The sequence below is a fragment of the Macadamia integrifolia genome, chromosome 5, assembly GCF_013358625.1.
Source record: "Macadamia integrifolia cultivar HAES 741 chromosome 5, SCU_Mint_v3, whole genome shotgun sequence".
Lineage (NCBI taxonomy): Eukaryota > Viridiplantae > Streptophyta > Magnoliopsida > Proteales > Proteaceae > Macadamia > Macadamia integrifolia.
This window is the reverse complement of record NC_056561.1, coordinates 11,214,744-11,233,495: the sequence shown is the minus strand read 5'-3', so window position 1 is coordinate 11,233,495 and position 18,752 is coordinate 11,214,744. Positions and strand designations below refer to the sequence as shown.

Sequence of the window (18,752 nt, the reverse complement as noted above, 5' to 3'; positions counted from 1 at the left end):
AAAAAAAAAAAAAAAAAAAAAAAAAAAAAAAAAAAAAAAAAAAAAAAAAAAAAAAAAAAAAAAAAAAAAAAAAAAAAAAAAGAGCCAACCCAACAAAAACCACCCACGTCCCTTTCCTCTCTTCTAGTATCCAAAAAAAAAATCCTAAAGGGACCAACGTCCCTTTCCCATTCCCCCTTCCCTCTTCTACCATGGCCGAACCATCCCCACCTCCCACATCCCTATCTGGTGCTCATCATATGATATCTCTCAAGCTCACATCTAAGAACTATGTTTATTGGCGCACACAGGTCGTACCCTATCTCACTGGCCAACGCCTCTTCGACTATGTCACAGGTGACAATCGTTGCCCTCAAGACCCTATCAAAGCCAAGGCATGGCGTGAACAAGATGCTTTTATTATGAGCCTTCTCATCGCCTCTCTCTCTGAAGAGGCCTTTTCATTAGCAGTCGGACGGACTGCTAGCAAAGAGATCTGGGATGCACTCCATGCTGCATTCAGTTCTCCGTCTACAACCAGGATTCTGTCTCTCAACGTCTCCCTTCAAAATCTGGTTCACAAACCAGATGAGACCATTACTCAGTTTCTCCATCGAGCCAAGCATCTCTCCGATGAGCTAGCAGCTGCAGGGAAGCCCCTCCCATCGGAAGACTTTAACATCCACATCTTCCGGGCCCTACGCCCTGATTATCAAGCCCTTGCCTCCATTATGATGGCACAAAAGGAGCCCATCTCCTACACCGACATGCATGGTCTCCTTATGAGTCACGAGAACCTTCTCCACTCCCGCCTTCCCATTGTTGATCCTGCCATCGATGCATCCGCCCATGTCACTCACCAAGGTCGTGGCCCTCCTGGTCGTGGTACAAGCTCCTCCCGAGGCCGTGGTCGTGGCCGTGCTAGTGGATTTGGTCGCTCTAATGCATTCGCTCACAATCCATGCACAATCTGTGGACGCACTAATCATCAGACAGACACTTGCTACTATCGCCCACAGGGACCTACCCGAGCCGCCATTCTACCTACCCCTCCCCGTCCCTACAATCGACCACCACCTCAACCCAACGCCTACCATACTACACCCTTCCCTACCCCTCAACCTCCTACCATCGCACCTCCACCCCATCACCCCACACCTCCACAATCCTTCACCACCTCTTGGATCCCTGATACTGGAGCCACCCACCATTCCACCCCTGACTTAACCTAATTCTCCACCTATGATCCATACACAGGTAATAACCAACTTGTGGTTGGTAATGGTAAGGGTCTTCCTATATCTCACATAGGCACTGCTTCCATCTCTTCTCCCTCTCGTTCATTTTCTCTTTCTAATGTTTTACATGTTCCCACTCTCACTTGTTCTTTGTTATCTGTTCAGCAATTTTGCCGTGACAATAATGTTTACTTTGAGTTTCACTCTTCCTTTTTCTCTGTGAAGGATCTGAAGACCAATCAAACCCTCTTCACTGGACACAGTAAGCATGGTCTCTATTCCGTTCCAGCGTCACCTTATGCCAATCTGGCCTCTGCCTCCTCTTTCAGTCGCTGGCATCATCGTTTAGGGCACCCTCATGAACGTGTGCTTCGTCTTATGTTACCGGGTCATCAGCTCGTGAAGTCTCCTTCTTTATGTTCCGCTTGCCAAATGGGCAAAGCTAGTAGATTGTCACTACGTGAAACTAGTACTCGTAGTTCCTCTCCTTTGGATTTGATTTTTAGTGATGTATGGGGCCCCCACCCCACAGTTTCTTCAAATGGGAATCGTTATTTTGTTATATTTGTTGATGACCATACTAAATATATTTGGTTTACTGCTTTAAAGTTGAAGTCTGATGTTTACTCTGCCTTTCGTACTTTTCAGGCCTTGGTGGAACGTCAGTTCTCTCGCTCCATCAAGGCCATTCAAACTGATTGGGGGGGAGAATTCCGTACTCTCCCATCTTATTTTGCCAAGTTGGGCATCCAACACAGGTTATCTTGCCCTCATACTCATGAGCAACAGGGAACAGTTGAACGTCGTAACAGGCACATTGTTGAAACTGGGATTACCCTACTATCCCATGCCGCTGTTCCCCAAGCTTACTGGGATTATGCCTTTGAAACCGCAGTCTTTCTCATCAATCGCATGCCCTCCTCTATCACAGGTAACAAATCCCCCCATCAGTTAGTTACAGGCAACTCTCCGGACTACTCTTTTCTAAAAATCTTTGGATGTCTTTGTTATCCATGGCTCCGTCCTTACAATCATCACAAGGTTGAACCCCGTTCTGCCTCATGTGTTTTCTTAGGATATAGCCCTTCCCATCATGGTTATCGTTGTATGGATCTCATCACCCGTCGTATCTATATATCTCGCCATGTCAGATTTGACGAATCTACCTTCCCATTTCACACTGCACCACCATCCTCATCAACCCAACCCCCTCCTACTACCCCTCTCCCGTGGGGCATTGCTCCTAACATACCTACCCCTCAACCTCACCCTAGCCCTCTACCTACACTCCCAAATCCACCCATCCCTCTCCCTGCCACCCCAGACCCGCCCCTACCCGAACCACCCTCTCCCATATCCCCTCCTTTCTCACCTCACCTAACCCTAACCGGCCCTAACCCTGACTCCTCTACCACCCCACCCCGTCGCACCAGAACCCTACACGATCTCTATGCTGACCCCTTGACCCTCTCTACCACCACCTCACCTGACCCGACTGAACCTACATGCTTCTCCCAGGCCCACAAGGTTCCTCATTGGCGTTCTGCTATGTCTGATGAATTTAATGCTTTATTACGAAATGGTACTTGGTCTCTTGTGCCTTACAGGGAAACTATGAATCTGGTTGGCTGCAAGTGGGTGTACCGCATCAAACGGAAGGCAGATGGCTCCCTTGAGCGCTATAAGGCCCGTTTAGTTGCTAAAGGATTTCATCAACAACCTGGTCTTGACTATCATGAGACCTTTAGCCCTGTCATCAAACCTACTACCATACGAACGGTCCTCTCCTTGGCCATATCTAACGGATGGGCTGTTCGTCAGCTTGATGTTCAGAATGCATTCTTGCATGGTATTCTATCTGAGGAAGTCTACATGGCTCAACCCCAGGGTTTTGAAGATGCCCTGCGCCCTAATCATGTCTGTCGCCTCCACAAGTCCCTCTATGGGCTCAAACAGGCTCCTAGGGCTTGGTTTCACAGGTTAACTGAGTCCCTCACTCGCTCCGGTTTTCGGTCATCCCAAACCGATACATCACTATTTATCTACATGCAGGGCTCTGTTGTCACATATGTCCTTGTCTACGTCGATGACATCTTGGTTACAGGGAACCAACCAACTCATGTTCAGACTCTCCTTCATCAACTTGCTTCAGAATTCTCTATCAAGGATCTTGGTCGTCTCAGTTTTTTTCTTGGTATTGAAGCCCTATATCGGTCTGATGGTGTCCTCCTCTCTCAACACCGGTACATCACTGATCTCCTCCAGAGGGCTGGCATGACTGACTGTAAGCCCGTCACTACTCCCATGGCCACCACCTTTGCAGCATCTTCCACAGGGGGTGTCCTTCTTTCAGACCCCACCAGATATCGCTCCATTGTCGGTGCTCTCCAATACATCACCCTCACCAGGCCTGATGTGGCTTATTCAGTTAACCGTGCCTGCCAGTTTATGCATGCCCCCACCGAAGACCATTGGACACTAGTCAAACGGATTCTACGCTATCTCCAAGGAACCAAGGATCATGGGTTGTTCATCTCCAAATCTAGTTCCCTCCAATTACAAGCATTCTCTGATGCTGACTGGGCTGGTGACAGTATGGATCGTAAATCCACAGGAGGCTATGCCATCTATATGGGTTCTAATTTGATCTCCTGGGCCTCTAAGAAGCAGAAGACAGTTGCACGCTCCTCCACCGAGTCTGAGTACAAAGCAGTGGCTGATGCCTGCGCCGAACTCACTTGGCTTCGTTCTCTCTTTGAGGAATTAGGGATCCCTGTTTCCATTGCACCCATTCTTTGGTGTGACAATATTGGGGCCACTTACCTTTCGGTCAATCCGGTCTTTCATGCTCGTACCAAGCATGTTGAAATTGACTTCCACTTTGTTCGTGATAAAGTCGCCTCCAAGGAACTTCAAGTGCAGTTCATTTCAACCCATGACCAGATAGCCGATATCCTTACCAAAGCTCTCAGCTCTACACGGTTCTCCTTTCTACGGGACAAGCTGCGGATTCGATCATTCAAATCCCCACCTTGAGGGGGTGTATCAGGGCAATTAGCGTCCCACTCGAACTCAACCTCTAGAGTCATCCTCATACTCAACAACCTCTCCTACATTGTAGGCATTTTCAGTGAGCACAAACTCTAGAGACTACCTCATGAGATAGCAGAGTTGGAATAGGATCCCACATGTGATCATAGAGTTTGTCTATAACTCAATAATTGTAACTACCTCATGAGATAGCAGAGTTAGAATAGGATCCCACATGTGATCATAGAGTTTGTCTATAACTCAATAATTGTAATCTCTATATAAGAGCACCATTGTACACTCATTAATGAAAATGCCAATAGACTATTTCAACAAGGCCTTTGTCGCACCTTTGCTGCATTTCAATGGGGGAGAGAGGTTTGATCGGGATTCGAGGTGGAGGTGTTGGCAGCGATGGCAAGGATGGTGGCAATGGGGCAGGGAGCAGAGCTGGTCTCTGGAACCCAGGCCATGGATTGCTGCATCGAGCTTCAAGTAACTTGGACTATTATAGCCGAGCTAGTCCCACTCCGTGTGCGCCATGGTCGCTGGCCGAAAGGCCATCACTTCATTTCTAATATCGGAACATAGTCCAGAAATGAAGCAACTAACGAGAAACGACGGAGGAACATCATCTATACAATTCGCCAAGGTCTCAAACAGAGTCTGGTATTCTGCCACCGTGGTAGTCTGTGTGAGTTTCACCAAACTGGCCGAGGGTCATCGAACTCTGATGGTCCAAAACGCAGTTCCAATGCTCGGGTGAACGTCGCCCATGTTGAAAACTGGGATGCCCTATGCATCCATTGGAACCACTGGAGAGCTGGTCCATCCATGTGGAAGGACGCAATGAGAAACCACTGGTCGACAAAGGTTCCATGGTAGTCGAAGAACCGTTCTGCCTTAAAAATCCAACTGCTCAGATCTATTCCATCGAAGCAAGGGAAGTCTAATCTCATCACACGGGTCTGGATTGGATTCGTCGGAGCTAGTAAGGGTGACCCAACGGAATTAGGCGTAGACAACCCAATTGGTCGTACTTTGATATGATCCTGAGCAAGGAGAAGGCTCGCAACATATCAGCAGGTGACAAAGCTTTGGGACCACCTCAACGGCACCAGAATTACGTGACTATTGTGTAGGGGACCAAACCTGGTAATATTGTTGGAGGAATATCCTCTTTGTTTTGTATTAGTGAGCTGTAAGTCAGGTGACTATATAAGGTGTGGAGGTAAAGGGTGTGAGGCCATGAATATACAATATCTCTTTTACTCTTTTTTTCTTATCTAGGAGGTAGCAATCCTCGAAATAGCTATTATACTTTCCATTCTATCTTCTTGATTTGCAGAGTGAGAACAGTAGTGTATCATACTTCCTGTGGAGCTGCTAAGATTCGCAAGGCTTGTTCCAGTCGCCCCGTCCATGGCTGTCAACCGCAAGACGAACTCAGAGATGGCGTGCTGCTGGTTGGTGAGGGTGGTTTGGAAAGAGTCCAGGCGCTCCTCTTGTGCCGTCGTGGTGTCATTGAAGTACCTAACGGCGTCATCCAAATGACGGAACAAGTACTGTCAGCCATTCCAAGTTCTCTCAATGAAAGCACCAATGATATGTTACTATTCTTACTCTGCAAGTTAAAAGGAAAACTGGAAAGCGTAACAGCTATTTTGAGGGTAGCTACCTCCTTGAGAAAAAGAAAGAGGAGAAGAGTGATTGTATTTTCATATCCCTTATGCCCCATTTTCCCATATCTTATATAGCCACCTGGCCTACAGCTCACCAATACAAAAAAGACAGAAAATATTTCTCAACGGTATTCCCAGGCTTGGCTCCCTACACATAGTCACATAATTCTGCTAGGTGCTTCCTTCTTCTGTGAGAGCGTTGTGTTGGTGCCGTTAAGGTGGTGGTTCCAGGAGCTTTGTCGCCGACTGAGCCGTTGCGAGACGTATTCATATCAGAGCACCCACACATTTTAGCTCATGATGAATGTTATTCAAGTTTTAAACTAATCCAAAGCCACTCTACAGGTCCTAATTGAAACCTGAACTTTCCGATCTCCTTGCTCTCATAACCATTTTTATTGCCTTTTTAATATCTCAATCTTAAAATAAAAAAAAAAAGGATCCACTCTCCTTGAAACACACTCATCTTCCTTCTCCAAACACTCTCTTCTCCTGCATTCTTTGCAAATACGAGTACGGAAACAACAGATGAGGGAAATTCCAGAAATAAACCTGATAAAAGAAAACAGCAGGCCGGAGTTCTGCCATTACAACCCTAGGCGAAGAAAACTGAAAATTCTCATATACCATTAACACTAGGCTACGAAAGGAGAGAGATCTACCTGGTCTCCGAGCTGTGAATACGGCAGCAGAGAGGAGATTAAGGAGGAAGAGCAGAACAGCAGAGGCGAAGAAACGAACACTGGAAGAGGACATTCGTCCGTTCTGGGAGTAGAAGATCGAAATGAGTACTTCTCTATTTTGGATTGGTCCAACGGATTGACCAATGTTCGATTTGGTTTAAATTCGATTTATTCGGCCTCTCGACTTTTGTATGATAACCGGTTCACAACCGAACCGAACGAGGTTTATATAGGTTAAAACCATAAACCGAATCGTTTGGTTCGATTTGGTCTTAAACAATCAGCTCCGGTTCACTTTTGACGCCTGGAGCAGCCGATTCCAACGGCTACTTCAAATGTGAAAGTGTTTTTACTAGTATAGTGTAAAATTGATGCAATTTTACCAAAATGCCACCAAAACAGGAACCAAGCCTTATAAGCACAACCTGCTTGTAATTCCTGGTTCAGATTCTTCAAAATCCTCTGGAGTTGCAGGGAACCTTCAAAGGAGGAATTAATGGGCGTCTGGATTGGATGTCCAATAAGAGGATTGTAAGTCTTCTGACCATCTCTGTTGGTTTGTTTGCTACCTGTGGTTGTCAATGTGTGTTTTTATAGCGTGAAAGAATTAACCTTTGCATTCCTTGATTTTACAGTACAACTTAAAATTTTTTAAACTGAAAATTCCTAATCTTCATTCTGGAATGCTAAATAGGATTAGTGGCATATGGGTTGGAACGACCGCATTTTTATTCGGGAAACCCCAGCAGGTAGCTCTCTGAGATCTTTGATTATATGTCCACGAAAATAGTAACACCTCTTAGAATAAATCATTTTTAGTCTCTAATGGCCTTGTAATCCAAGTTTCCTCCCAACTCCTGCAATGTAGTCTTGAGATTTTGAGTTTTTGCTACTGCGCAAAAAAACTGCTCTTAGAAAGCTGCTATTGGCTTCCAATAGTAGATGGGGGGTTCTAGAAGATAAAGAAGAACCGAGAGAAGAAATTGAAATGCAAACTTCTTTTTTTTTTTTCCAGCAGCGAGACGATCAAGGATAGATACCCCAGTCGGGAAGGCCCCTACTCCTATAAAGTTGTTGATGATAGGGTCTAATTTCAGGCCTTCCTACAACAATTCTATATGACAAAAATCAACTTAACTCAATCATCATGTGCCATTCATCTGTTTTAAATAATTATTTTTTAACCATTAGAAAAAAAAAAATGCTAGTTATTAATTGCAATATTTTCAGGTCTGGTTGGCCTTGGGTAGTATGATATGGACACTGGAAGTCTGGAATCATCATCTCCATCTCCTCTATACATTGGGGCATTGTATTGATAATTCCTTGGCAGAAAATTAAGATTTGGAAACTCCTTGCATGCTGCACATGTTCCTTGTACTACTAGCCTTAGATACACAGGGAAAAGGCTGCTTATAGATTAAGATTATATTACATTACCTAGAGGTTCATCAGGCTCATCGGGTACTAGACACATCTTTTTGGAGATTTTCTCATGATATGTTTGATAGGATCTTTCAGCTCACAAAAAACCCAGAGAAAGTATGAAAGAGAACACAAGGGTTCATTAAAAATCAGTCAGCTAGGACTTCCTTTTGCCCAGGAAAGGGCTGCTGCACTGAACAATGCCCTAATTATATTTGCACATTTTCTATTTAATATCTTTATGGATCTGATGAATTCTAGATATGTGGATATGGCTAAATGATGCTGCTGCTTCCTAAAGCCCCCTGTATTGGGAAGCTTCAATAGCATAGTTTTCCTGGTAGAAAATACAATGTTAATTGGTTATTATACTGTGTCAATGCTTGGGGCTTAAAAGAGCTCTATAAAAGTTACGCTTATTGGACCAGTGGTATCTTTTGTTACAGTGAAGCACACTGAGTTACCCAGGGACATTGTAATTGGCCAGCAAACTAGGTAAGTCATGACATATTGCGCATGTGATTTTCATCTTCTGTTATTACTTCTGTGGCTATTGAACACTATGGCTGCGATAGCTGCTTCCACAGTTTTAGATCTTAAGTTGCAAGCCAATAATTATCCTACAGAGATATTAGCTCTTCTTGGTGATTTGGCTAATTCCCACTTACAGTTTCAGCATATGCCAAACTCGTAATGATTGCCAGAAGTTACTTACTGCAAGGAAAGAATATAAGAAACAATGAATTTCTATGGTTCTTACATCTGCTATTAGATAAGTGACAGTCTTTAACTTAATAAATAATCCTATTTCCCAAGTTCAAATTTCCTTTCTTCTAACTATATGGTTCCAGAACATATGTTCTCTTGTTTGGCCATGTCTTCCCATTAAAAATTAAAGAGTGCTGCAAGATAAGAAAATAACAAAACAAAATAATAGAGTTAAGAAGTCACTGTCCTGATTAATTGAAATACATCTTTGGATTGAAGGTAGCAGCCGTATAACAACCTTTACTCTTCAAGGATTTCTTTCAACCATCAAAATAATTCGTCAATAATAATTGTATGTTTATCAAGTGTAGAATGTATGTTATGTTTTCCATTCTTAAAGGATTGTTTAGAAAGTATAGAATGTATGTTGAGTTTTCCTTTATCTTAGTTTAAACTCATAAGGTGAGTTGAGACCTCAGAGTCCAGATTGTAGCCCAATAACAAGGCTTACTGATGCAGTAATGAAGCTCCATGATCAGGGATCTTCCCTTTTTTCTTTTTTCTTTTTTCTTTTTTATTTATTTATTTTTTATTTTTTTTGGGGGGGGGGGGGGGGGGGGGGGGCTATAGTCCCTCATTGGTCGATTAGTGTGTGGTTTCTGGGCTTACAACCTTGGGGAGGGCATATCCACCTAAAACTTGAGCTTTTGGGTCGGATGCCATCAAATGGTATCACAACAGGTTGTCTGTGCACCAGCCATGTGAGGGGCATATGGCTCTCTTCTCTCTTTCCCACCACCAGCAGGTCCTTATTTTGATCTGCATTACCAGGCCTTAGCTATATACAAGTTCAGGTATTCTGAAATTGGCTCTGTGGATTAAGTGCTTGGGTGAGGCTTTGGTAGAACCGACCCCATTAAGTTGGGATAAGGTTTTGGATGTCGTTGTTGGTCATGGTGGTGGTGACGCTTTGGTAGATTCCTAGCCTGAGGTTTAGGTCAACTCCTAACTTGTTATCTAACCTCTTACTTCTTTTAACAGAGAAGCTGGCTGGATTTATTCAGTTAACAACTGTCAATTTTCAGATCTGTTTTTCTTGTTTGATTCTGCTATATCCGGCTAGTTGACTTCAGTTTGATTGATTAACAATCTAGCCAGTTCTTCCTAAAATTTTGCTTCTGAAACTCTGTTTCTTCTAGTCAATTTATCTATTCTGATATCGCTTTTATTCAATCATATAGATAGTAGGATTCGTCAGAAATTGACTGTTCTGATTTCCGAATCAAACCAGATTTTGCAGACTGGTTCTACTTGCAGAACAGGTCCATCATTTACAGTTTCAGACCTATCTGATTTTTCTTTCTGTCGTTATCTCTGTTTCTGATTCTATTACTTTAAGTTGGGATCCCTTTATTTCTATTCTTCTATTTGATTTATTTTGTTAGCAGTTTAGAATTCCCATTATTCACCTTACACCATTTTTCACTACGATGTTGTTTTTGCAGTTCTGCACAGCCTTTGACTTCTATATATAATACAAATAACTAAAATCTGGAAATACCATAGAATCCTAGTTGTTTCTGGAAGCAAGTTGTGTGCAACCTTGGAAGGACATGCTTTCCCCAAGACCATTTCTTGGAATACCTTCTGAACTTCATGGAAAACTGGATGTTCAGTGTTTGAGGTTTGCAAGTTCCACGACTGAAGTTTAAACAGTAATTAATCTTTGACAAGTTCTCATGGTGAAATTGTTTCAAGCTTGTACAGCTTTTCAAACAAGCCTCCCCAAAACATACTGTCTATAACCTATGAAGATCGGAGACCCATAAAGTCTCTAAACTTCTTCCTGAGCTAAATTTTCTTCTTGACATCCATAGAAAACATTCTCCATTTTGTTGAAGAGGTTCCTGAGACACAGCATGGAAGAGTCACAATATTAAAAAATAAGAAGCGAGATCCAAGAATCCAGAAGGGGTAGAATTTACATTTGATTATTTCAAATTTATCTGAATAAATACAAATCAAATGAATAGAGTGAAAGAATTGGGGTGCTATGTACATGTAACTTGCATAATATATGTATACGTAATTTATATGTACATATATGAAGATACATATTACAATGGGCTGGCTCACCTGATGTTGCTACAGATTTTGTTTATGAACGTCTCATTGGCAACTTGGCTTAATAATTCCAGGTCCATTGCGGCAATTGCCTCCGGTTTAGCAGTAGTGGCTCTAGAACTAAGGCCCACCATCAGTGTGGTCGTATGCCATATTTGGGCTGTCAATCTGGCAAGATTAGAGCCATTTCAGATCTTTAAGAACCTGCATAACATCCCCATTATCAAGTCCACGCTGATGCATCAAGTTAAGAATATAAAGACGCTTTAGATGAGCTGATTTGATGAATCCAATAGGGAATCTTTTGACTCTTGTGCCCAAAAGATTGAGCACCTCTAGTCCTTTAAGCTCTTCTAGACGAGGTAACATCTCTAAGTTTGAACAACCACTTAGTAAGATCTGTTTAAGGTTTCTGAGATTGGAAATTGATGATGGCAACTGATTGATCAGGAGTTCTGAGAGGTTGAGTATCTTAAGTCGATCCATGCCCTCAAAATATCCATTTGGGATTTCTGTCAAAGCAGTAGCGCCAGATATATCAAACACCTCAAGTGTTTTAAGTCCTTGCAATGGTGGCAAAGCCACTAATTTTGAACATCCTTGTTATAAGAGTTGACGGAGGCCACTAGATCTGAACAGTAATGGTACTTGTACAATCTGGGTTCTTGAAAGATCAAGCACCTCTAGTTTTGTTAGTGCTTCCAAGTTTGGCAAGTTCTCTATTTTTGAACAATCTCTCAGTAGAAGTTGACAGAGACCAGTGAATTTGGAAACGGATGGTAATTGTGTAGCCTGTGTTGCAGAGAGGTTGAGTATTCGTAGGTCATCCTTTTTCCAAAATTTTTCATCCTGGAATCCCCTGAACTTGTTAGTACCTGAAAGATCAAGCACCTCAAGTCTAGTATGTGCTTCCAAGTCTGGTAACTTTTCTAATTTAGAACAACCACTGAGTAAAAGCTGACAAAGGTTTTTGCATTTAGAAAAGATTTGCAAGTTGACAACCTGGGTCCCTGAGAGGTCAAGTACTCGGAGATTCTTCGGTCCAAATGGTCCATATTGAAATTCCTTAAATGCAGTAGATCCTGAAAGATCAAGCACCTCAAGTTTTGTAAGTGCTAAGTGCGGCAATACTTCTAACTCTAGGCAACCTCTTAGTAAGAGCTTATGGAGGCTGGCACATTTGGATAGTGAAGGAAACCATTTAACACCAACAGCAGACAGATCAAGCTTTTGTAGGTCATCCTTTTCTCCTATGGACTCATAGTTGAACCTTAAACTGGTAGAACCAGAAACATCAAGAACCTATAGTTTCCTAAGAGCTGTTAAATCTGGCAATGCTTCTATTTTCAAACAACATCTTAGTAGGAGCTTTTGTAGTTTGTTACATTTGGAAATCCAAGGTAGCCATACAACCTTAGTACCTGAGAGATCGAGCTTCTGTAGATTATCCATAGGTCCAAAATCTGTATTTATGAATCCCTTGAAATTGGTAGCACCCGAGAGATCAAGAACTTCCAGATTGTGAAATTTATCCAATACTGGCATGACTTCTAAGTTTGGACAGCCCTTTAGTTGAAGGTATCTGATGTATGGAAGGTTATGTGAGGCTGGAAATTTTTGAATTAATGTTGTAGAGAAGTCAAGTAGATGAAGTGAATTCTTGGGCCCAAAGTCATGGATTTTATGCAGAATGGTTGCACCTGAAAGGTCAATCACCTCAAGGGCTGTTAGGTACTTCAGCTGTGGCAGAAATCTCAAGTGTGAGCATCCTCTCAGGATAAGGTTACGAAGGCTAAAAATTTGGGAAATAGATGATGGTAAATATTCAATTTGGGTCTCAGAAAGGTCGAGGACTTGAAGGTAAGACATTGACCAAAAAAAGTCATCTGGGATTTCCTTCAGACCACTAGCACCTGAAAGGCTAAGTAATGCAAGTTTTTGGAATTGATGCATTTCGTTCAGTTTTTCCAGTGAGCGAAAATTTCTTAGTACAAGTACACGAAGCTCTGGCAAACTGCAAAGGAATGAGGGCAGTGATTCAACTCCCATCTGGAGAAGCACAAGAACTGGGAGACGCTGCAATTTCCTAAGGAATGTATTTGGGAACTCAATTGGGCTTTGACTTCCATTCCCATAAAGCAACAATGTTGAGGGTTCTAGAAAATCTGGAATGCTAGGGTACCTTATCTGAAAATTCTCATCCATTAGACAGATCTCTTGTAGGCTTTCCTTTTCCTTATTCCATAGATGTGGAATTGTTAACTTCAAACCAGCTCTCGTGAAGATTCTAAAAGATTTTTCTTTGGTAACATAATTCAAGTCCCTTCTCATGAAGGGAGGTATCTTAACATGGTGACTGCCCTGTCTATCTAGCAGATGATGATAAATGAGCTGCTCCACTACATGATGCCCTCCATACAATTAAACCCCTCAACAAATCCTTCTGTTAAGTTTGTCTCGAATTCTTGACCAGTTTTGAAGATTGACCCGATCCGACATATTTTGGTGGCGACCCGAATGGGAAATTTTCTGAGATCTGTGATGGAAGCAGAGGGCTTGGGCCGATAGCCCATCACTGATCTCGTATGGGGTGTGGGGGCTACGCCCCCGCGGTATGGTTCGACCGGATCGACCGCGACCCGATGGGTCAACCCACGATTTTGGAGTATATATAATGTACTGTTGCTTGTTGAGAAAGGCATTGTATTCTAAGGTTTTCATGCAGCTAGGGTTTCAGGGCGAGTTTTTCCTCGCCGCTGCTAGGGTGTAATCTCTCTTCTGCATAGTGAATCATCTTCTTCTTCGCCCGGGGACGTAGCACACCACCCTGGTGTGTGAACCTCGTTAAATCTCTGTGTCATACGGATCTATTGTCTCTTTATTATTCGTGTTTCTTGGTGTTTGATCTAATACCTTCCAGTATCCAAGATGTTATTAGCTCTTTCACATTGATCATATGGTTCTCTAGGTAAAGTGTGCACTATAAGAAGCAGTCTTTAATAGCCTTACTTGGTAACATCTTGTAGCAGAGTTTATCTAGTATATTGCAAATTCTGAGTCTCTGTCCTGGTTCTGTGGCTTTCTCCAATGCTGCAGTCACTATTTGAATAGTGTAACCTCTGGGATTTCTAGGTGCTCCTGCTGCAAAAAAATTTCTGAAGTATTCCCACAACAATGCAACACAATCGCTTCTGCCAGTGCTTGTATATCTGGAGGATATACTGCTTCTCGAGCAATTTGAAGGAACAACTTCAATGCTTCATGAAAAGTTGTTCCATCTACTTTAAGCATCTTCTTGTTCTTGTGCCTTATCAGTTCTGTAAGAGAAAAAAAAAAAATTATTGTAAAAATCAATTATTCAGTTAATATTGAACAAAAACCACATGAACAGTACTGTTTTTTAAACAGAAATCAATAGTAAAATTGTATAACCTAGACCTTCACATATACTCTAGTTTTAGGTACTACAAAGTCTACAGATATAGTCCAGTCACTTCTTCTACAATAAGTTGTTAGGACCTTAATTTAATTAAATCAATACCTGATTTCTAATAGGTCACACAAGTAGGACCCAAACTTAAAATGGGTCATTTGAAATGACTCATTAGAACCTTACTACAATATAAAAAATTTACCTTAGATACCTACTTCATTAATCATAATATACCACCTCCCCCAACAGAACAAAGAAAAAGAAGTTCTTAAATTAACAGAGGAAAGAAACAACTACTTTGAAACCGGCCCCTCTTTGATGAGGTTGCATTCTCTGATGTTACTACAATAGGAACTTGAAGAAGATCTTCTTCTTTGTCATCAATGGATAAGTACTCAAGGTCAAGGAAACTCATGTATGAATCAGACATAGAAACTGGAAAAAGCCACTGTGAAGTGAGAAACAACACTTTAAACACCGAGCCAGGTGGGTATCCAATGGCATCATTCAGAGGGAATTAGTGAGGACTTTGAATATCATCCAGAATCAGAAAGAAACATTTTTGTTCAAGTACTTTACATATCTTTCTTCTTAAGGTTGTCACACTATCTTCCCCTTGATAATCTTTTGTTCCTGGAATCACTTTCAATTGCTGCAGATAGGTGTGGGGTCCTCTATCACCACCTACATCTTTCAAATACTACAACATAGCAAGAAATCACACGCCTTGTGAAACTGGAAACAATTCACTCACTTTCATAACTTATAAACGTTTCAAACATTAATGAGTGGAAGTTAGAGTGTGAACACAGGCATTGGCTATCAAAGGAAGCATTTAAGAATATTAGTGGGAAGAATTCATTTATTGGGCACCACTGGACCTTGTTTGTGTTTTCCTGTTATGATCCCATATCACTCATTTGAGGTTGAACCCACATTGAATTTAAAAGAGATTTGATGTGGGTTCATATGACTTGGATTCCCTCACCTTGTAAGCTAATTTATGAAGGTGAGTTCTCCCAAGGTCACTTGAATTAGCTATTACTAATATACCCAAAAAAAAAAAAAAATTAAACAATATTATTATAGAACTTCCCTAATCCATGATCAAATAGGCCTTACCTGCTTCTTTGCAAAAACACTTCTTTGAGGATTTGGAGAACTTCTGCAGGTATTGCTGAGGTATAAGAAGAAGATGAAAAAGAAAGAGAAAGAAAAAGAAGTTATGCCTCTTCTTCTCCAGTCTCTACACGCAGACTTGACTTGAACTTGCTTGATGATTTCTCCTGGTCAAACCGAATTTTTCTCTTTAGAAATAGTCAACCTTTTTCCTTTTGGAAGGATTAGTTAAGATTTAAGAATTTCATCATAACTAGAAATATCTTCTCTCGTTTTTATGGATTTCCAAATCTTAACAAACTCTTTTACATAAATAAAAAAAAAAAAAAGGAACGGTTAACTGGTTGCGACGTTGCGTTCTCTATGCTGATTGCTGACTCAAATCCTTCGCGACGAGTCAGATTTCAGCCTGCATGGATTTAAATTCTCTCCAATTCTCATGTAATTCTTTCTATGCATGTGATACATTTTTAAAATCCAATGATGGTAGAAGTTTCGGATTAAAATGGATTTGAATTTCAACAAATATTATAACCATTAAATTTTGAAAATATTACGCATGCACAAAGGAATTGCTGATACCGTTTTCATGATCCAGATCGGTATGGTATCGATATTACGCATGCACAAAGGAATTGCTGATACCGTTTTCATGATCCAGATCGGTATGGTATCGATATATATATATATATATATATATATATATATATATATGGAAGAGTTCCGGTCTTTGATGAAAAAAAAATCATTATTTTTTTTGGGTCAGTCTTATTAGTAGGTGCAGTCGCTTTCGGTTTTTACTGGTTTTTAAAAACCGAAAACAACATCAAACCAGTAAGAAGTTCGGTCTGGTCAGTCTTCGTTTTTTGTTTGGTTCAGCCGGTCTTCAGCCTTAGTTTTGATACTCCCCCACTTTCTCACCTTAAAAAGGGACAGAATCGATCGATAGAAGCATGGTTCTAAGCATCCGTATTGTATTGGCCATAATGAATTTATGTCATCGATAACGTATTTATATGGGTCATACGCGATAACAATATTTGATCAATCTGGATTGATTATCAGTTTTGACCCCAATAATTAATCCCTTGTCATGCATCGTGGCCTCCCACCATGTGCTGTTGGGCACGCATGACTGCTTACCATTTGCAATCACGTCTCCACAGCCAGATGCTGCCACTTTCGCCATGCACCTGTTGCTTTGGAGGACTCGAGGGCCTTGACACCTGAAGTGCTGTAAGCATGGTTTCAAGCAAGCATTAGAGCCGACTCTATAGGGCTGACTTTCCTACTGAGCTTTGCCTGCCTTTCTGCATCTACAATCTTTGGTTCTTTATCTTTGGCCTGCTTTTTGTTCTATTGGAATCATTGAAATCGGGTTGACTTTTTTCTGCTATGGCTTTCGCTATGATATCCTGTCTAGATGGTAACTATGGTTGACATACGTCCCTTATTGTTTCAGGGTAAAATTGTAACAATTTTTTTTTTCTTTTGTTCTTTGAAATTAAAGGTAAAAGTGATTGATTCGCACCCATTGGATGCGATATACGGATAACTAAATGATGGAAGCCAATATTGATTTCCTTCGACTGTATAAGGAAATTAAATCAGTAAAAAATTCAAGAAAATCTCGTATCTTGGCTATTGTCTTCTTTCTTTGATCATCAAGAACAGATAATTGTGAACATTGAATGTGGAAGGGGACAGAAAAGTTGTCAACTAGGCTAAAATATAAATATTGGAGAAAGCTTTTCCTGGACCGTGGCTGCAGGAGAAGTACAGTGAATGGTTGTAAATGTCTACTCCTTACAATATAAGGTTGCTGATACTCTTGTATTATTCCCTAATACCCTCTGCATGCCATGTAAAGGTATCTCAAACATATGGCATCAATTTAAAAACTCCCATTTGTGGAGAGAACCAAGTCTATAGTACCTAAAAGCTCCATTTGTGTCAATCGGTTCGCTTCAAGGTCCAAGATATCTTTAATATATCTTATTTGTTAGGGTTAATCCACCAAATTCGTTTCAAACATAAAAAAAAAAAAAGGAATTTAACATCCACATTGACTAAAAACATTAAAAGCATATGATTTATATTTTGCTTATTCGGTTTGAAAATTGGCAGTTTCATTCATGAAACCAATACCGTACCAAAATACTATTTCACAGTTTGAAAATCAATATCAAATTGGTTTATTTTGGTTCGGTTTCAAATGATTGGTCACCAAAAACAGTGAAAAGTACTAAACACCCCATGTGAGTACCCCCGGCCCCAAAGAGGTAAGGGGAGTCAAACTCAGAACCACACGTTTTCTGAGGCAAAGGTCCCTTACAAACTCAACTATCCCTTAGGATTCGCTTACAAGTTATTCATGTACGAAATAATGAAAAGTAGTGTTTTAGAAAATCACAAGACAAATCCGAGTAATTCAGTTTTTTTTTTTTTTTTTTTTTTTTTTTAAGGATAATTTACAACGACGCCCCCTAGAAAATGTCATTATTAGAAACACCCCTTACATAATACCAAATTATACTCAGACCCCTGCAGAGCTATTAAGTGAAGAGTTGAAATGACTATTATACCCTTTTGAATAAAACACTCTAGTCCCTTATTATCCCTAACCTCCACTCACCTTTACTAAAGCAACAGATGATGATAACTTCTCCCAAGAGCATGACGCCCATGGTTAGCCGCATTGTCTATGAACATCTTCCCAAACCAACCTTCCACACTTCCTCCTTTCTATTTCATCTTAGCAACCATTACTCCCCTTTCATCTTCCATACTCGTCATCGTTTTCTTCCTTGAGAAAAACCGATTTCCCTCCTCAGATTATATATCGTTCATAGAAATTGGGTTTGTGTCTATATATATAAAAAGATCCACTAATGCGCCTTTGGTTTCCTGTAGAATGAACGAAAAACAAAGTTTTTCTAGATTAGTTTCAGAAACTATGCATGGTTGAGTGGTTGTAGCCGTCTTCTCTGCTACATTTGACATCAAGCTATGGTGAAATGTTGATATCATATCGTTTATTGGATGATGTATGATCATCCAATTCGATCATAACATAGAACAGGTCCCTTTTTTATGAATTTTACTGCCTGCAGTCTCTTACAGTGTAATGTCTGCATTAATTTGTGACAGTGAGAGCAGCATCCACCCATCCTAGAAGGGGATTCACGATAAAAAGAAACAGTTCCAGGTAGGAATGAATAGCTCCCTAAATGTGTGTAGAATGACAAAGGCAGGAGGTTGAGTATAGAACAAACAGTTCGAGGGAATAATGAATACCCCAGTAAAGACCATCGAAGGATTTTTTTTTTTT

At 41.0% G+C, this 18,752-nt stretch overlaps 1 protein-coding gene and 1 long non-coding RNA gene across 2 annotated transcripts; one reads left to right on the top strand and one right to left on the bottom strand.

Annotated features, from left to right (window-relative positions):
* The first annotated feature begins 7,063 nt into the window (after positions 1–7,063).
* On the top strand, positions 7,064–16,013 carry LOC122077773. Its single transcript, XR_006139954.1, has 4 exons — positions 7,064–7,143; positions 7,307–7,361; positions 8,484–8,532; positions 15,474–16,013. It is a non-coding gene; the product is annotated as an uncharacterized LOC122077773 (long non-coding RNA).
* LOC122077772 (putative disease resistance protein At4g19050) lies at positions 11,453–13,347 on the bottom strand. Its single transcript, XM_042643642.1, is given in 1 exon segment — positions 11,453–13,347. A coding segment is annotated over 1 exon segment (1,728 nt). The 5' UTR covers positions 13,201–13,347; the 3' UTR covers positions 11,453–11,472.
* Positions 16,014–18,752: the final 2,739 nt, after the last annotated feature.